The sequence below is a fragment of the Hetaerina americana genome, unplaced genomic scaffold (genome assembly GCF_022747635.1).
Source record: "Hetaerina americana unplaced genomic scaffold, ioHetAmer1.1.p SCAF_6, whole genome shotgun sequence".
In the NCBI taxonomy this organism is placed as follows: domain Eukaryota; kingdom Metazoa; phylum Arthropoda; class Insecta; order Odonata; family Calopterygidae; genus Hetaerina; species Hetaerina americana.
Window position 1 is genome coordinate 43,456,857 of NW_027287205.1, and position 21,333 is coordinate 43,478,189.

At 38.6% G+C, this 21,333-nt stretch overlaps 2 protein-coding genes across 2 annotated transcripts in view; both read right to left on the minus strand.

The window, feature by feature from the left end:
- LOC139695158 (ALK tyrosine kinase receptor-like) overlaps window positions 1-2,765 on the minus strand; it is a 118,940-nt gene extending 116,175 nt beyond the window's left edge. Inside the window, exon 1 of the mRNA XM_071593812.1 lies at window positions 2,563-2,765. Coding sequence (XP_071449913.1) covers window positions 2,563-2,761 — 199 coding nt within the window. The 5' untranslated portion in view covers window positions 2,762-2,765. The remainder of the gene's footprint in view (window positions 1-2,562) is intronic.
- A 9,718-nt stretch (window positions 2,766-12,483) lies between these two features.
- LOC139695324 (tyrosine-protein kinase receptor-like) overlaps window positions 12,484-21,333 on the minus strand; it is a 443,472-nt gene continuing 434,622 nt past the window's right edge. The window contains exons 13-14 of the mRNA XM_071594031.1: window positions 17,959-18,130; window positions 12,484-12,701 (exon numbers count right to left, since the gene is read on the minus strand). Of these exons, the coding sequence (XP_071450132.1) occupies window positions 12,484-12,701; window positions 17,959-18,130 (390 nt within the window). The remainder of the gene's footprint in view (window positions 12,702-17,958; window positions 18,131-21,333) is intronic.

Genomic DNA, 21,333 nt, shown 5'->3' on the forward strand with positions numbered 1-21,333 from the left:
ATTTTTAATGATAAAAAATAAATTTTGCAGTCAATAAGTATTTAAATGAGTTTCACAGCTCAAAATAGGGGAGATTAAAACTATTATAACTCATGTGTAGGAATAACTAGAGGCCCTAGATTACTATAGATATTTTACACAAAAAAGCGACTACCTGATAAAAAATGGCATCATGGCTATTCCCTAACCCCCTTAAATTCCCTACTTGGTACCAGCAGACTATTTCCTATTCCTAAAAGTGAAATCCTCTCTCAAAGGACACCACCATGGGACCTTATGTAAGTGCCGTCAAAACAGCTTGCACGCGTACCCTTAAGGATCTTCCTGAATCTACCAACCAGGGAGCCTTTGAGTCGTGAAAAAGTGACCGAAAAAGTTTGTCGACGCTAAAGGGATGTTTTTGAAGGATTTTGAGGTATTGTAGCAATATTTTAAATAAATATTTTAACAAAACTTTTACCGATACTTTTTATACAATCCTTGTTGCCAGTGTTTTCTGGCCGAACTTGAAGTATTACACAAATAATGTGAATTTGGCAATCGGAACCCGATAAAAGCCTGTGTGGCTCCAAAATAACGGACAAAATCATAAAATGATAAAAATATGATATATTTTTCCTTTTATGAGATGCAGTCAATGGAAGAACGTTTTAGTCTCGCAGGTAAAATACAACGATAAAAATTAATGTAGGTTAACTAGAGACAGATAAGTAAGTCTAAAGCAGTTAGCTTATTTATTTATACAGGGTGCGGCAACATAACTTCCTTTTTTGAAAGCGTTTTGCGTTTGAAAATAGGAAGTTATGTTTCCGCACCCTGCACTATAATTTTATAGCATTTTTCATTTGAAGTAATGAGAATGCCTCCCACTTTTTCTGAAACCCCAATATTGGCCATGCCTATTGAAGCATTTCGGCAGCGCTATCAATTCGTTTTTTCCCTTCGGACGGAACTCTCATTAAGGGTGGAGTAGCCGTAGATAAACTACGTTCTTCGCTTATTACCCAAAAAAATGCCCGCAGGAAAAACCTCGATTTGAAGAAATTACTGCCACTTTAGGTGATATCAGACCTCCTAGGTTGGTGTTGCAGTCTTTACCAACAAATATTTGAAAGATACATTAATTAACAAAGAGTTTCCAAATCATCCATATTCCGCCACATATATGAACTGTAACTTTTACCTTGATGATTCTAGTGCAAACGGTTCATGAAACTTTGAAACTTCTTAAAACGAGATGAATTCAAGCTCTAAGAACACGCAATTTTTTCTCGAGACTGGGGATTTATAGATAGATTGATTTGAGCTTAAAATAGAGCTACATTCTTTACGTATTAAAAATATAAATGGATGAACCATTTAAGGAACAGGGTTTTCATAGCTATCGATAGATTAAGAAGCGTTTTCAATGCTTAAAATGGTGTCGTTCAGTGTACTGGAAGAATCCACGTATACATCTTCTCCCCTTGAGCAATTGAACACTCATAGAAATTCATCGTCAATTGAGTGAGAAAAATGAGTGATGGTATTATGGCTGTGAAAAATGTGCGCTTGTGGTTGTGAGAGTTTCAAAAAGGACAACGAACCCAAACCTTCGGTCAGGGACCAGCCGGTTTTTCCAGAGGGCCAACGGAATACCTATGGAAGAGTTTGCGGCGATCGTGAAATTATGGCGTCGGACATGTGAAAAAATGTGCACGTTCATAGGAATACTGTGTTGAGAGGTAACAGAAGCTTCAACTTTCTCGTGTAAATGGTTTGTTAAATAAAATCAGTTGATCGGAGAACTTGAATGGAAGTTGTGTATTTAAAAGACACCAGGAATTTAGATGAAATATTTGTTTTAAATTATCATACTCATCCGGTTCTGAACTCAAATCACAAATATTTCAATTTCCACGTGAGTGGGCAATGATTGAACTAAAAATTTACCAAAAATTCCCGATTCCATGGCAATATTTTATAACAAAGACTGTAGCATAAAGTGGTGGACATGTGAGAACTCATCAAATAGTAGTAAGACTAAGTGCGCAATAAAAAGTACAGAGGAGACCGCCGAGTAAAGCGAGGAAGGAAGAAAAGTGAAAAAACACGTGAGAAATTAATACAACTGGTGGCGACACGCTAAAGGTTTGCTTGTGGACCTTTTGCAAACAAAGTCATTTCATACTTCTCTCCGGTTGAATAAGCAACCGAGTGTTCTCTACTTAGGATTTAAAATCATGAATTACGAACTTATCTTAGAATAAGAAATCTTAATTTCCAATTCCAACTTCGATTTACAAATCCCAGTCTCAGAATATTACCTCAAGGATTATAAAAAGTGGAATCGAAATGCTGCGCTACGATGTGACATCCAGAATACAGACATCCTGTATTACAGCCGACTGACGGTCAGAAAAGTCACCTAAAACTCCATACATTTAAATGCCAAATTTAACTTAAATTATCTCCGTAAAATTAAAAAATAAAGGATCTGGATAAATATTTATAAATGATTAATCATACCTCGGAATGAAAACCCTTGATGACGACGAAGTATAGCAAAGGAGGATATCTTACCGACGCATGATGTGGAGTCGTTGCCCAAGGACCATCCGCTCGGGCAAATGCATTCGGTTTTGCTCCGGAATTCGTCCAGGGCAACGCACAGGTAGTCGCAGCCACAGGCTCCGCGAGACAGGGCCGGGATGATGAACACTCTTCCGGGCCCTGGTCCTTCCCATGCCTCCCCCTCCCCACCGGGCCACACCTTCCTCATGCGGACGCCCTCGCCAGTGTATGACCATCCGCCTCCGCCGCTGGCTCCCTTCTCCGACCACGCGTCTCCACCTAGACACGTCAAAGAATACACACAGGGTCAGTGGGCAAATGAGGGACAGTACCCAGATTTCTTTCAGACTTTGATCAGATCGAGCCAAGATAGCGCGCACCCTGTCTGGAATGCGTCCAGAGTGCAAGGGGTGCTGAGCTGACCCAGCCTTTTTACAAATACAATGCCCAATGATGGGCATAGTTATCGATAGCCCTGAAATTACTCACTACAATTCGTGAAACGGGTAAATTATCAGAACACTCTACGTGGTGATTTCTGGCAAAATATTCATTCGCCAGAGATCCGGTCACGCGGGAAACGAACAAACAAGGAAGTATTCAATTGTTTCTGGCTCAACCTTGTGGAAATTCATGTTAATGAAATTACCTGATGATGACGCTTGAGCGTTGAAACCGGTTGTACGCTAATAGAGAACAGTGGAAAGTTACTTTGTATTCTTAATTTCATAAACAAGGAAGTCATGAGGAAAGGCAAGCAAACTCAAGGTGGTTGGATGTGGGAAATTACTTCAAGTACAGCGATAAACACAGACCACAATCACTCTACTTTTTTGTGGTTCCACACAGGGGCATTCTGGAGAGCGCCCGCTAAGGGAAGTTACAAGCACGTAAGGTGGTTCTCGGAGAAATTTAATCCCTCGTCAGGGACCAACTTTATCACATACTCACTGATTTCTTCGAGTGATTTCTGAATGTTATAAGCCAGGGACTAACGGGAGTTTATGTGCTTTCCCATGTGGTTTTCTTGTGTATTTGTTTCCTACGTGATCTGACCCCAGGTGGGAGAGTCTTTTGACATAATTCACACGCAGGGCGGTGTGACATTTTACCCGGTTCATGATTGGTAGTACATAATCGTAGTATATCTGACTATATTCCCATCATAGGTCTTTGTATTTAGACGCAAGTATATCATGGCAATGTAAATTTTTTATATTGATAATGTATTTCTTCAGTCTGGATATATAGTAACAGAATATTGTTTACAGATGCTTCATAGAGATTTGCAGAGATAAACTAAAGTTCTGCTGGGAAAACAAAATGCTCCTAAGTTTGTAATTAAGAGATTGAAGTACCGCATTAATGTACTGCTGGCTCAAGGTGGCTGGTAATCCTAAAAAGAATACATGCAGTGAATCCCGGCGAGATTCAAAGTGTGCTTGCCATAAGGTGCAAAATATTGAGTTGACATTATGTGACAGCGTTCAATAACACGCAGTACGTGCCGATCGCTGCACGTAATTCACCCAAAATTTGAAAGCATTGCTTATTAAGAAGAGAGGGATATTATTGCATGGGTATTCTACAGTCCTAACAGACCTTACAGTGTATTATATTTTTAGAAACAGAGAGTGTTATACTGAGAAGAAATATTATACCAACAATAAATAACACATGAAATCTAAATATTGTCGCGCGAGTTCTAAATCCTAGTCCTATGAAATACAAAGCTAAAAAGGTTGACCTGTCTTTCCGTAAGAGGTGAATTTCTTCAAGGTGCTATTTTTAGTGGTTCCAAGCCAATTTATTTTCATTCCCTTAGAGGAAACATTACCGCCTAAAAAAGAATACAAAATAACACCCTGGTCAAGGCGAATGATTTTTAAACTCTAAAATTATTGCACTGTAATGCACGTCTAGCGGATGACTGCGTTAAATGGTAACTGTGGCGGTATCTCCCGCAGTTTCTTGGAATTTGTCCTAATAAGAGATTACTACCATCTAAGAACCAATTACACGCCAGTACTTCAGAAAATTAAATATTTCAGGTTACCCGGCTAAACATTCAGATTTTATGATGATAAAAACCGATGTACTGTCAATCAGAAAGATTACAGCAATTTTTATTTTTCTCCATTCAAAATAGTGAAAATCATCAAATTTTGTATTACAATTTTTTGTAGTTAGAGAAACATAAAGTGGAAGTGGTTAAGTTCATGGAGGGTTCAAAAATTAATAATATTCCAATATCAAAGAATTCCTGAATAAATATATAGATTCAGGCCACTGACTTGACGACTTTCTATTAACTTAATAACAAATCCAAGAGTATTTTCTTTGCCGCACCAAATTAATTTTATCAGTGCTGGCTCTCGGATACATTTATATTTATGATTGCTAAGAATATAATTCCGTAAATTAAAATTTGCTAAATCAAATCAAGATATAATTTGAAATTTTGAGATAAAAGCTGCGTTATAACTACTCACTGAAATAGCGATGGTTATATTATATGGAAAAACTATTTTAATGTGCATAATATTACAGATAAGAGCTCATAAAAAGGATATGCCTTAGATCAATGAGTTCATATTTCTGCGCGGACAAGCAATGGAATTTCATTAATGACGGGGAAAGAGAAGAAGGATACGTTTGTATCGAAAAAGACATTAAAGTAGATATGAGAGTGTGGGAGATATTGAGAGAAACTGGCGTGATTTCTGGATGGAAGTAAGAATTTAACGCAAGCAAAGATCAGGAAAACGGAAATAGGCTTTTTGGAAGGAATAATGGGCGATACGAGACGAATTAAGTTAAAACAGAATATATATTTTGAAGTCTAAGTCTAGAGTAGGTACTGAATTTTTATCATTTTATTCTTATTTGATATTTCTTAGGAGTAAAAAGGGGTAGACGGCCCCTGATTCAACCCCTTCATCTATCATACGATGTTATATGCACGGAGGTTTTTTTTGGGATTTTTGGAGCGATAAAACAATGTTAAGAATCAATAAACCGGGATTAACTCGCTATGATGCCTCTGAGCCCTATGCTCTTCTGGTATTACGCTTGTGGGAGTGGGAGAAAGATGCCTTGAGGGATGCTTTGAATAGAAACAGCATCACAATCACCCATTATGAACGATCACTTCGGATTGCCGCGTAGGTATATAAAAGTATGTTGCCGATCGTAAAAATTTTCAAACAACGCCAGCAGTCTGCACATGAATTAGACATTTGAAAAAAGTCATACTTTATGATCCTTGTTCAGGGTGGATTTCCTCAAATCTCTCGCGTAGCTTCACCTTGTGGAGGATTGCTAACCCTAGCTTTCATTGCCAAGCCCTCTGCCGGCGCCATTAAACATTGATTTTTCTCGAATTCGGAGAAATGTAGGGAATGCGGTTCATTACTTGGTAGCATTCGTGGAAAAAATTTTGGACGTCGGGAAGGCCGTGTTTTCTGATGAAAATATGTCAATATACTTTATCTTCTCGGAACAGTGCCGCGCAGAAGTCAATGTATTTTGTGACACAAAAACCTCAATTCTGAACTCCTATGTACATGATAAAACGTGGTGTGACTCAACAGTATTGTACATAAGGCAAACAATTGAGAGGAGATATCGAAATATCTTAGAGGAGATAAATGGTAACACGTTTTATAGGCATTAAATTGAAAATCAGAGCAGTGGGCATGAGTCTTCATAAAGCTCGTGCGTTATTTTCAACGTCATTCACCCGACGTGTATAAAAATATCACCATTGTTCAAATATCGCGGTTTGGAACCAAAATAACTTGATTACCGGCGCTACTACGTATATTGAAATTGGGTTGCAAGTTCTGAGGTTGCAAAATTTTGTACCGAAAGAAATAGCGTTACAAAAAGTGACAGCGATAACGTGAAACTAATTTTCATATCCACCCGCTTTGGTTGGCAAATCATTTTGCCGGTGGAGAACATATATATTGCTTAATTTTTAACTGTGACGAATTTGTAGAAAAAGTGGTTTTTATTTATTATTAATATTTAAAGATACCTCGAATTTGTAAAAATAATTATTTTAATATTATTAGAAATTATACTTATGTTATCATTATACAATCTTCATAATTACGATAGCTCTGTTCAAATAAAATGGTAAGCATCTTCAAAAGAAATGGTTTAGGCAACGCTAAATAAAAACCCTTTTACGAGAAATTATTCACAAAATATTTAGTGTAAATAACTATATTATGAGTACTGAGTAAAGTTTGGATACCTAATCTTGCTTACTTAGTAATAGCTCAGCAGCTATACTACACAATAGTTTCTCTAGATCTGGTGATGAGCAGTTCAAGAAATCAGGCTTTGAAACTGAAGAAATTGTAATTGAAGATGAAAACTGGGGTTCTGAAAACTGTACTGATTCATAGGCGTAGTGTGGAGTAGATTCATAAAAGAGGTTTATCAAGAATTCCATTAAATGAAGATCAACTAAACCAGCGCTTTCATGAGCATTTAGTATAATATATTTACACAACGAGTATTATCCTGACCAGCAGACAAGCAGGTATCAGAAAAAATGGAATGAATTGAGCAATATCAACACCATCAACCGCAAAAACCGTAATTAACCCGAAGGTCGGTTTGTTAGGTGTCAGTAGAGTGTATCTAATACTAAGCTGTCGGGGTATGGGGAGCAGATCCTTTCCCTGTCCCGCCTACGGTCTCCTAGGGAGCTATGGTGCCCAAAAAAATCACATAGCTATAAAATAAAAATATATTTTACGAGACTAGGTCACTAAAAATGTGAAATAAAGTTGACAAAATTGGCGTTGATATATTTGAAAAATTCGTTATTGAATTTCTCAATAACTTGAAAAGGGGGCTGAGAAATGGCTCCCGTAATGCAGAATTAAAGGCCTTGCTGAGTACATATACTGAGGTCGTACATGGTGTTAACGTGAAATATGGGAATAGAAACCTTTTGATTCGAACGTAAAGGATATATTTGATTACACGCCCGTGGCTATCTGTCCGTTAATTGCCGCGAATAGTATCAATAAATTTATTTAGAAAAAATCTAACGAAATGAAATTGATTTCCAGTGAATTTCAAAATTTCTATCTTGGAGCGTTTACAAATAACTGCATTGTTAATTTTACTAAACAAAAATGCTCTCGCAAATGATTTTTTCCTGTGCCATTGTCACAATCCAATTAACCTACGTAAATATTCATCCTGATTTCTGAGGGGAACAAAAAATTTCAATTCACGCCAGATACGGGAAAAAGGTTTTATGTACACCGTTTTACGAATTTTGATGTAGACATGCTGAAAAACGGATATGAGTGTCCTTATGATAACATATCTCGATAAGTCATTTATTTCCATGATTGATTTATGTAGATATCACGAAGGTCCCGATTTATAACAAAATACCTTTGGGTCACCTTTCGCTTGAGGCCAAATGTATTTGTTGAAGGAATGATGTGGTGAATATTATTCCAGAATATACCTCTTTCTTTGATTCTGCCTTACATGCCAGCATTATAAGAACGGGTTTCCTACAAACCTGAAGGGCAATTTAAAGGCTTGCATTTTAAATCCAGTTTAGACCGGCTGAGAAAGAACGAAATAACAAACATTTGAGCACTCAATTGCTCCAGCTAAAACACGGGTCAGTTCATTGAGTAACGCCATATGACAATTGTTTTATAATGGCAACCTGTAAAGAGGGGCGATTCCGTTAAACGAATGAGAAAATGTGGCATATTAGATTTAATTATCGTGAGACAGACAATGAGGTAGCAAGCACAGTTGAATGTTCTTCGCAAGTTTTTCTTGATTTCACCATTTTAGGTAAAATGAAGGGTCCGAAAATGGTGACAGTTATGAAAACCCCAATAATACATATATACCAATGAATTTGGATATTTGTAAGCATGAATTTTTAATATTATTCTTACATGATGACAATTAATATTAATCTTAATTCGTTTGCCATCGCCAATCTTTATGTTTGCATAATCCTCTGATACAGAATTTGATGCCTTCCGACAGTTTCATATCACCCCGGAGGTCCTTTTGCAAGTTTTAGTTGCAACTATATTTTTGATAAAGGCATAGGACTCCAAGCGCGAATTTCAGTCAAAGTAAATTTCGAGCATTTACAACTTTACCTCATAAATAATTGAAGCAATTAAGATAACTGCACCTACAAATTCGAAAGGTAATCGTACAATTGTGAAGTCAGTATAAATCCAGAGAACAGATAATGGTTGTCCTATAAACACGTTTCGGAGGTACTAAATGCCACTAGCAATTATTTATGCGTAATTGATTTCAGAAAGTACTGGAGAATTTTAAGACAGAATAAGTCAAATATATCACACAAAAGCATATCATCAGAAATGAAGCTAACAGTAGATCTATTAAAGATCATGTCAAAAGGGTGCGAAATAGTTAGAGGAATCTTTGCGCGAAGAGAAACGGCAGACTCCTTAAACCATTCGAACAAGTCGATTCCCTCAAACAATATCGCCGTCGCTAATAAGTTTCTTACTTTCTGAAGCACAGCTATATCTGACCCTTTTTGGGACCCTTGCAGAAAACCTTTTTATTTGCCCACTTTTGCCAAAAAACGCTCAGGTGCTCCAGTTTCCATTTTGAATTACTCGGGTTCATAGAAAAACGTTTTTGTGCGTCTGAAAGGAAAGATGTAGTCTCGAAATTATTAACCAACCAATTTACTCCAAAATGCTTGTTTTAAAAAAAGTTCTAGTCTTCCGTGGTGGAATGAATTCAACATTCGCTCTATTGAAGAGAATGAGCTGATGCCGACAATCAGGTTTCTATGGTGAGCGCATGGGTATGGGCATGTACTCATAAACACTAAAATTTCGCCTTTGAACGACGTTTAATAATTATTTTCAAAAAGATGCGTTGAATGAGGCATAAAATTAGATGATTCAGGTAATTTCCGTTTATTGTATGGCTTGATATCTGAGCTTTTAATTGAATTCTGTCATTCAATAATGAGAAAAAATAAAATAAATAAGGCGTTGTGTACATAAATAACTAAATTTAAAAAATGATACTTTCCTGGGGAACACCTGAAGTAACGTCTTCAGTATTTGAGCTAACTCTATCCATCACTATTATTTGTACCCGCCCATTCAAAAATTATTTAATCCAACCCCGAATATTTTTATCTATGTCATACACTTCTAGCTTTGCAAGTAAACTGGAACATTGTTCTCTTCCGAAGTAAGAATATCATGAACAAAAAGCGCAAGTTGTGCCTCGCAGGGTCTATCCTTTCGGAAACCGTGCTGATCTTTCATAATTAACTCCAGATTATCGAAGCGTCTCACGGTCGAACTAGCAATTATATGTCCCACAACCTTGCACGAAATGGATGTGAGGAAAATGTAATTGCTTGGTTCCTCTTTGCCTCCTTTTCTAACTATTGGTGCTACGTTAGCCGTTTTCCAAGATTTAACAGCAACTTCTCAAATATTATTTCTAGATATGGCGCAATTTCCGAAGCTAAATCCTTAAATATCCGGTATTTCATCGGGCCCGGAGGATGTATTAGGCTTGATATTTTTCAGCAAACGTTCTATCCGATTATATGAGATTTCAATTTTGGGCATCGGTTGACCGGCACGATTGAGTAAGCTATTGGGGGCACTCGGTGAGATATTGGTGAATAAGATTTGAAAGAGGGAATTAAGTTAGTTAGCCTTTTCCAAACTGTTGGTTACTCTTTCACCTATATTATTTTTGAGTGATTTAACAGGTGACTTATTTCCCTAACCCTCTCCGACGTACGACCAAAATGCTTTCGGACTCTTTTTCATATCTTTCGCTGATGGTTTCCTTTTGAATTCTCTTAACGCTTTCCGAAATGCATCCTTGGCATTCGCCCTAAATATATTGTAATCATAAGTGATCTCATTCTTTTTGTCGCTAGAGATATCATCCCTAATTTTGTTCATTTTGGCATGACATAGCCTTTGACGTCGCAATGCCTTCCTAACATCCGCGTTGTACCATCTAGGTTCCGTGTCATCTTTTATATATTTACTGGGAATGAACTTGTTGACTGCTGGGCGCGTGATCTCACGGAAGTTATTCCACATATCCTCAGTATTACGGTGATTACTATCTTTCTTGAAAATTACAAATTTATCCTATAACACGCAATTTATGCCATCGTAGCCCCCTTCTTTAAATAAGTTAATTTTCCTTTTAGGCTTTTTATTTCGGACCCCATGTAGTGAAAACTTAGCATTTACTGCCCTGTGGTCAGTAATTCCTTTTATACCTGTAGTTTCTATAGCTAAGACTTTTTCGGAAATATTCGTTGCTAACAAATCAAGTATATTATCACCCCTAGTTGGTGAAGTGACAAGTTGATGCAATGAGTTCAATGTAGAAGAATTGAAAAGCGATTAGCAGATATCTTTGTCTTTAAAACATGTTTTAAAACTATGTGTGCTCCAGTCAATAGACCGGAGAATAAAATATCGACCGATTTTAAGGTCGCGATAATTGTGTTTGGATAAAAACCTTTTGAATTGCTGATCTAATTTTAGTATTGAATTGTCTCTGTCGACTTGCGGTCTGATAAATGCGCATTCAAATTCTTTTGGATCAAGCACTTTTAATTGAGGACCAAACGCTTTCCAAACCATTACCCGGAATTACCTTAGCCCTGCTGACCCAAGAATTTTTAACTGCGATGAAGATACTGCCCCGATTCTATTTGTTGCGTCATTTCTATAAATGGAAAAGGATTTGGGGAAACCTTCACCGGCAATATCAGTGGATAATTAGCTTAATGTCCCAATAATTATATCTGCGCCTGTACTTTGAATAAGCTGATGATATTCTGTAACATTGCTTTTTAAACTTCGGCAATTGACTACCAATACAGATGATGTTACCTTGACATTACGTTTTTTTAAATTTTAAATGAGGATTGTCTTCTTATTAATATTGAATTCCTTACAAAATTTTGCAACCGATGCCATCTGATTCGCGTTAAATGAACTGAATGAATTGCTAGCACTGAACCTCATTTCATTTAAACCTGCATAATTTGGCGCAGAAGACTTTAGAGACCTACTATTTGACCTACACGATGACCTACGCTTTGATCTAAAAAAAACCCTTCGGTGCTCCGATATCCTACTCGCTACGCACCTTGCGGCCTCACTCGTGTAGTGAACACCAGAAGGTGTAGTGAACCCACTCACCAGTGTAGTGAACACGTGTCAGGGGGTTTCTACACGCCGGCTGAAGGTCGACGAAGGACGCCCTAACATCCCTGCAGAGAGCACGCAACCTCTGATTGATGCCTTCAACTCGGCTCCAAATCAGAGGTCCCTGCTCAATCCTCGGGACAAGGCTGCCCATCGAGAACGTCACATCAACCCTCTCCGCAACACACACCCACTTAATTTCCGAGTTCAATTCCCTAAAGGAATTCAGAATCTCTTCAGATTCACGGTCCGCGGCATCGTTAACGCCAACATGAGCCATGAACCCGCATCCTGGAACACTTTGTGCCCGCAGCTGCCGCTGCAACCGCCTTCATCACCTGGGGAACGCCGACATTAGGAATGCACCACGCCGTCGGCGGTGGCTCGCACCCTCATGGCCTGACCTCTCCCTCAATGGGACCATTACACGTCAGGATTTAAAATTCACAGACGTGATAACCACGAGATTTTTTGCTGCTTATCATAATAAATTTTCAGTTATCTTACCGAAAACGCATCTCCTAAACGCTGGCAACGGACTCTCATTGTGCCGAAAATGGTTTAAAATACCATTCTTTAGAAAATACAAAATTCAATTTTTCATTAAAAGAAAATTTTTCACTCTTCTATTTATGGAAAAAGCAACGAGAGGGCCATTATCTGTTTTTAATTCCTAAGCTTGATGTTCCGTGAACTGACCTAGGTAGCCGCCACCGCCACCGCCGGATGCACAACCACCTCCCCCGCCGCCGAAACCGCCGTAACCGATAGAGCCACTGGTGGTGACGAGGCAGGCCTTCCCACCGATGCCTCCCCTCAGCAGCGATGACCCCTTCAACTCCGTCCAGGTCCCATTCGAGCCGACCGCGTCCGCCCAACCACCCCCGGCGCCTGTGGAATAAACGAGGTCGGTTATTAAAAACTGCAGAAAAGTTCAAAGCCTCTGATTGAGAACGACACTGCGGCTGATGCACATGTACAATGTACTTCACAATAATCTCTGAAGAAATATAACTTAGCGACACAGGGGAGTATAAGAACCGGGAAAAATGAGCTCATGCACGCCTAATTGGGGTTTACGTTTATTAGATGACATCGATGCTATACAACTCTGGTGCGATGCTTGGAAATTAGAATGAAACTTAACAAAGGGCGTAGTCATGCATTCTCGGAAAAAGAGAAATTCCCTACCGAACGCCTGCTGCATCGGGAACACCGAAATGGAATGTGCAGACTCAATGAAATACCTAGGCGTTACCCTCACTCACGATATATCCTGGGCGAAACACGTACGGGGAATAAGTGAACAAGCTAACAAAAAATCAGGATTTATAAGAAGAGTACCAGGTAAATGGGATGATGAAAAAGTCAAAGAAAATTGTTATCCGTCGTTGATTAGGCCTCATTTAGAAGACGCTGCAAGTATATGGGATCCTCAAGAAGTTGATTTATTGCCGAATTGGATCGGTGCAGCGTAGAGGAGCTAAATTTGTATAAGGCTGTTCTGATAAACTTAGTAGCGTATCCAAAATATTAGAGGAGCTAGGCTGGGAATCACTCACGGAGCGAAGGTTAAAATACAGAAGCTTTTGAATCAGTTGGAAGGATATCTCTTTAGCAGTGATGCTGAAAATGTATTATCAGCCCCATCGAGCTACGGTAGGAGATAACAAAAGTAAAATTAGAGATATTAAGCGTAAAACAGATTTAAGACGTCATTTTTTCCACGAATGATTGGGAATCACAATAACATTGGCCGACCGCGGTTGGGTTATGTTCGTGTAAAAGTTATTCTTGCGTGTATTCACCCCCTGCCACACATCCTAGCGGTGGCTTGCAGGGTACATTATTAAATAAGAAACGGATCCCTGGACTCTTTTTTACGCTCTGAGTAGCTTCTTTTCCAGCCTTACGCTCGACTTACCAAATCGATATGTATGTAGAAAATCAAACAACTTGGGTTAAACTGGAATTTTGCAGGGATCCCTCGAATCAGAACACGAGACCCTCCTATCGGCTGCCTTCACATATTGAGCTCTTATTAGTACACATATTTCCAAGTTTTAAGATAGGTGCATTCACTGGTCTGGGGTTATGAGGTTGTTTATCGCTGAATGCCGAGATTTCAGAGGAAAATAATGGCGACGGGAGGTTGGGAGACGAATGGGAATTTTGTATGACTAATATAGAAGTAAAACTGAGTATGAAAAATAAAAATTGGAAAAAGCATGATGAGAATTGCAAAATGGATTTATATTGCAAAGGCATGGTACTCCGTAAGCTACTACTATGGTACATGGCAGGGGATGTTTGCACACTAGGTATTCAAAATCAAAATTAATTTTTGCTCAACTTTCAGTCTCCAGTAAAAATGCAAAATAAAATATCGAATGCAATTTAAAAAACAACCGGATAGATTATGGTGCCTAAATGAAAATTACTTTTTAAGACTAGAAGAGCTGAAGAGACCACGATCAAGTGCAAAATGTGTACCGGGACCGTGCAGACCCTATATTCAAACGATATGCTGAAGAAAAAACTCTGCACCAATGCATCTTCGTAGTGAAAATAATTTAATCCTCATTGAATACATTCTGTTTATATATTGGTTATGATTTTTTTCAAGTATGACCCATTCGGTGTTATCTCAGGTGAAAAACTTGGAAACATGAATTTTGTTGAATATAAAATATCTCTTTCCATTTTATTGGAAACATACATGTTTTTTCCGAAAAGCAAGCATAGGAAATTTTTGTTTGTGCATACTATACCAACTGGAATGATCGTCCAGAGATTAGGGTGTTTGGGCTCCTCAGTGTGGTTCAAGGGATTGAGGACTGAGTTGCAAACCAATTCAAGCATATCATTGACATAGTAGTAAGTCAATTCATGGCGTAGGTTTAGTTACTACGCAAACTTTGTCCGCTTGCTACACGGGAGCGTAATTCCTCAAAGGGGGCCTCACAAAATGCCCCAAGGAGCCTCTACTAAAAGGCACTGTGATTGGGACCTCGTGGCTGTCCAAGCCGTCGCATTAATTTCCCCGTAAACCATCGTACACAGTTTACTGTATCCTTGTGGAGCTTGTGTGTGTGTCTGTGCTTGAATAGCATGCGTTCCTTGAGTAAATACCTGATGTAAAATATAGTTCTCCGTAATCACCTCAACCGAATTGAGCGAACGTTTAGTGGATTGTTCTAATTAATACCCTTCCATAAAATAATGTTTACTTCATGATAGGTGCAAAAGACTCTAATGGCCAAAGATTTACCTTCCATTAAAAATATTAAAAGTTAAATCTATGCAAAAAAAACCTCAAGTCGTCGCTAGGAAGAGCGGCGAGGGGTGTTTTGACAGCAGCGATACAAGCACATACAAGTTCATACATGTATCTGAGAAACGCTTGTTCACGTACATATCCACATACTTTATGATATAATTGGGATTTAACGACAAAATTGAATATTGTTTTTTAAGTTAATCCAGTTGGGGGCTTGGGTTTAATTTCGCTATATTTGAGTATCGCTCGAGGGAAAAACGAGTGCTGGCAACTGCCGGATACGGATTCTATCTATCTTATATAATATCCCTGGTCAAATCCACCCATATAATTTAGAGCCATAATGAAACCCTCAGTACCACATGAGCACTCACGTGTGATATACAAGGTTTGTCCCAAAGGTAGTAGAATTTATTTTTGCCCGGATAGACAAACGGACGGACCGAGGTTTCTTTGGCTGGGTTCGAGGGAGGGTAGCCTCAGAAAGGGCAGGAGGCCGATTGCAGTTGGCTCCAACCCTTTGCAAAGTGCGGATATGTCGTTTGCGAAACTTCTACCATGTGACCTTGTTACGCCCCGTCATGAACCGGTTTTTGGAACAGCGCGGCGTCATCAAATTTTGCGTGAATCTGGGTAAAACTGGGAAAGAGACTCATGGCATGCTCAATGCAGCTTAAAAGGTGGGACTTCACTCACCGGGACGGTTTATACTTGCCCGCTTGGGCAGTCAATGAACTTTTGTAGTGATAACACCATTGGTAGATTGAGTGTTTATGAGTGGCAAAAGTTGTTTCGGGAGGGCAGATAAGATGTTGAAGACGTCGAATATAATGAACGCCTATGACGTCAAAAAGTGACGAAAACCTTGCAAGTGTGAAGGTTTTGTTGGACAGGGATCGCAGATTAAGTGTTCGCATGGTTTCCTACAAATTTGGCGAGTGATATGTATCGACTGATAACCTAAAATATGGGCATGAGAAAGGTTTTTGCGAAGTTGGAGCCACGAGTGCTCTTTGACGAACGAAAGGAAAATCGCACGGGGATCTACGAAGAGCTTCTCGACCCTGCGAGTGAGGATCCAAATTTGTAGACAATATCCCACCCGACTTATTCCTCTGCCCCCACCTCAAATGCATGCTGAAAGGACGTCAACACAGTATGGTGGAAGCTTTATAACTAGTCGTTACAAGGGAGCTTAGCAGCTTCCCAGGCGCCGCCTTCCAGAAGGCGTAGAAAACCCGCGGGCAGCGGAGTCTAGAAGCACAAGGGTGCCACTTTGAATAATTTTGAGTGAATGTATCAATTCTGGCAATACATTTTTTAAAATTCATCCAGTCCTACTACTTTTGGAACGGACCTTATAACTTTCTATAAGTCTAGATCTTTCCTGCTTTCTTCCTGAATCGAGGGGATGCCAACCTGATTTCTCCAACACACTCATCACGCTTACTCTCTTCTCGTAACAATGATTAACAAATCTATCGGATTTTCTCTGAAGCCTTTCCTTAATTGATGTTTTTCACATGGACCCGAAAAACTTGCTCTGTATTCTAAATGTGGCCTGACTACATAGGAGCAGGACCTTTCTCTTACGTTTTCGTTGTATTTTCCTGCCACCCGCCTACAACCCTTCTAAACCGTTTGAGTTAAGGCCATAGCAGCTCCTCATCCAAAGGGTATTCCGATATTTGCCGTCAATCCTAGGAAATAAACGTCGAATTAAAACTAAGGTACACGCTTGATGAATAATTTTGGCACATATTACACAATAGGAAAGTGAGAACATCAGCACATGCGACGAAGGTTTTATGTCAGGAGTAAAACACCCTCTCGAAAGTAACACAATTCTGACTAATTTGCATTGGTTCATAAAAATATTGGGCTGTGTGACAAGTGCGGTAGGAGGTGAAACTTTCAATAACGGAAACGATGGGAGTGTGATAAAAAGAGAAGCCAATATAAAATGATGATACAAAAATAGTATATTCCATAAATCCTAGGAGGCGAGAGGACTGCAGATCGTAATGGTAACTATGGGAGTGAAAACAAATGCGGATGAATAACGATAAGAATGAAACAGAAGACCAATTTGTACATACATCCGTAAAATAATGAACTTGGAAGAAGGCAGTATGGAAAGCGGAAACGGAGTCATCTTCCGTTATTGATTCACAATTCAATGTTTTTATATATATTTTTGACAAGAAAAAAACAATTCGTGAATTCGTACACGCTGATCTCGTTACTATGAAATATATGTAGGCAGCTGAAATTATTCAAACCTGGCCCTGATGAGGAAAGAGCCAACTGAAAATTAGGTGTAGTTTGCGTTTCAACGTAGAATTAACAATGAGGGTAAAAAGAAACTTAACATTTCCACCAAAAGAAAACTTAATATTTCACGACCATAGTTTCGATGCTGCGCATCATCATCAGGTGAGTAATTAGTTATTTAGAGTCATTATTTTCTAAATTAATACAAAAGAAAGTCATCTGGCTGTAAGAATAAATTCAATAACGTGAAGACTCAGGATATTAATCGATATCATTATAATAATTATTATAAACTTATTTACAAAATTGAACGCAAATAGATTACACTCTAATAATCTCATGGTTGCATACCGGTTTCTCCGAGTTGCTTCCGCGAAATTTTCTACGCTTAACCTCAGGACATTTATGAAAGCCGAATTTTAAGCACTCATCTCCATAGATAATTCCTGATATCTTTTACTTTTATTGCATTGCATTTGCATTTAATTATATTGTGCACATTGGAATATATTTCATTTCTAGTAACAAACTTAATTTGGATTAAAAACTTTATTATTTATCAATACAGTTCAGAAGAACTGGCCCGGCTCGTACCTGCTGGGTGCAATCCAAAGCTCCTTCCGGATATCGGGGAGATGGATTTGTTAAAGCCACGACCGTGGTGACCAGTGAGGGCAGCCGTGGTCGCAGGGGTCCCGAGGAAGCCATGAGCCAGACCACCTCCACCCCCGGCGACCAGGAGAGGGATCCGCTTCTTCTTACTCCACTGGAAAAAAACCAACGAATGAAACATGAGCGGTGAACACATGACACAATAAGGAGAAATTCAAAACGCAGATACGGAAGTGCCCAGTTGAGATTTTATATCGGAAAGTTTAAACACAGGCGGAATGGAAAAGTTCAACAATGGGTTAAAAAATTATCACAAGAAGAGAGATATTATTAGAGCAATGCTTTTTTGACGAACGATGTGAAACTGAAAGGCATAACGTTACATGCCTAGTGAAACTTTAAGAGCTGGTTCGTGCATATCTGCTTTGTAATTGCTTGTTTGAATCTCAACTAATCATATATTTACCATTATTAACAATAATTAATGTTGAGGAATGACCAAAATGTCAAGATGCTATGGAGCTTCACAACTTCTCAACTATGCATAATGTCTATGAAATAAACCCCCCAATTCCTCGTCACAAACTCCTTAGATTCCTTCTCTATTTCACATTTATACAGCAATGGTGCTTTCATTTCTCTTTGCTCCACCACTCGGAGACCTGCGTGGCAAGCTTGCAGATATAGACATTCCTTGCCTGTGTGTGACGACAAGAGCTCTTTCGCATTCTAGCGCACCGCATTCATCTCTTAATGAATATTCTCGCAATTACTAAATCCTTAGCTAAAGGTCGACATCTAAGGCTCAATGGTAGGTTTAGGACGGTGCCTGAAAATTATTGCAAGTCATCGTGGTCTTTCAAGAACTACCTTCTAGCCTACTATTGTTTTCCACGAATTATTTCCCATTTGACTTCTTCATACTTTTCACCAAAAGAATTCAAAAAACGTACATTATTTTACCTCTCATTTCAGCGTATTGTTTATCCTCTCTTCAATCGCCGACTTCAACATCTCACTATCTTTGAATATCACCTCCGTCCACTTTTTCTGACATCTTCGAATCCTTTTGGTACCTTCCTCAACTCTCTCCCAATTTTTAAAACTTCCTTGATCTTCTATTCCAATTATATTTCACTCTTATTTAGCATACACACATTTAAGTACAAGATATCTCATTATCTCAATAGTTTCAGCCTCAACTTTGTGGAAGTTCATTTTAATAAATAAAAAAGAAACACTTTGTTCCAATCCACCACTTTATTTCAGGTACGACTAGTTTCGACTCTACGGCGTCATCCTCAGGTACCTACGCCGTACTGACGCCGTAGCGTCGAAACTAGTCGTACCTGAAATAAAGTGGTGGATTGGAGCAAAGTGTTTCTTTTTCATTTATTACAAGATATCTCATTTACGCAAATTCTCTTGCTTTATAGACCAAGTTGTGAGAGCATAGAGCGCAAAGCTCCACATTCAGGCCCTTACCAATTTTGTCTTTACGTCATTAACTGGCGTATCTGTAATCAATTTTATTCCCTTTGTATATACTTCTATAATTAACCCGATTATTCTTCTCCTAATGCTCCTATAGATAGTACACTCAATTGAGAGACGATTTCAAAATTTAGAAACATGCATCATAATAAGATTTATCCAAAGAATGAGATTTAAATTCAAATCGAATAAGGGAAAAATCACCTTCTTTTGAGTTCATTCGCAAGTGCATATTAACTCAAAATTCAACAAGATTCAGCCGGTCAAATTAATACTACAGAAAGAGAGCTAACAAAGGAAAAGGCATGCAGGTTAAGTCCAAAGACGACCCAACGGCGGCGGGTTATGCTGGAGAAAATCAACTAGAGTGAGTACTTCTGAATTACAAGAATAGATAAGATAACCGTCATGCTTTCTTTAGGAACGAAATGGAAAACCTTTCCCATCTCCTTTGATACTTCGATTCCTTAAACTTCATTACCCTTCTTAAATGCTGCTGTAGACAGCGTCGTTTTCCATCTCATAGTTTGATACAGTCACATGGTACAGGCTACTGCCTTTTACTTTCATCCTCGGGGCAGTTGAAATGAATTTTGATGACCACACAAAAAGATAAGTGCCGCTGACCACATGGAAAACAAGCATTCATTGCACACATGAACGCGCTACCGCCGTGAAGAGACAGCAATTAATTCTCAATACTTCATTTGAAATCAATAAGATTCTTTAGAAAAATAATGCCGATTTTATTCATCATCAAAACCAGCAATTGTCTTTAATTCCCCAACTGTAGCTGACAGAATTATAATGAAAGATAAGTGAAGGCAACACGTCCACTTTCTTTGTATAGGCCATAGAAATGAGAGATATTTGAAAAAACATGGGCTAAAAAAAAAAACCCACTTGCTATATAGAACGTTCGCTTCAATGCATAGGCGTCATCATCAGGAAACAAGTGGATTGGTACACATTGTGTTCTTTATTTTTCCCCGCAGTGTCCCTCCACGCACGCCAAACCGGGTTGAATTTATCAAACTCACAAATTAGACGGAATGAGGGTAGGACAAAAAAATTTAGGCAATCAAAAAAATAGGAGTGCGAGTGAAAAAAGCTCTCAAATCTAAATCAAGCTCATAGTGGAAGTGAGAAAATGATTTCACGGGAAAAAATGAGGAAATCATTCAAGTTATTTGAATCCACGTTCACAAATTTTAATCAAATTGATTCAAATGATTTTACCAGAAAAACTAAGGATTGAATACAAGTTCCCCGGCCATTGGTTAAGACAGTATGAGAGAGCGACTTCAAAACAGAAGGGGAGCACAGGCATTAGAATACACAAACGCCAAGGTTCTTCCTTCTACTGACTATTATCTCATTATTTACATGGATGATACTTTAATTACCCTTCAAGACGCATTCCCAGAGGATTGCGGGGATTTATGTTGATACAGATTATATTTTTAATTTGTTCGGGATTCATGAAAAATTCAACTTTTCCTATTCAGAGTTATTTGACGGTCATGATAGTTTTTATGGATAAGATCCTAAACTCTAAAACATTTACAAGCCCCACGTAAAACAACAGTCAATAAATACTCAAAAAACTCCATTACAATAAGGCCTTCCTCAACTCCACATATTTCCTGACTTCCTTCATTTCGGGCAACATGCATGTACATACTCTTCTCCTTCTTCTACACCATCTACCCAGGATTCAACCTATTTCACGCTATTCAAAAATTAATATTCCTAGCAACTTTTTATCCTGCCTCCTTTGAATCTCTCCGAAAAACCTTTTCTCCCTCCCCCCCCATCATTTCTGGAAAATTTTTGATTTTTTTCTTGCCGCCCAAAATCATA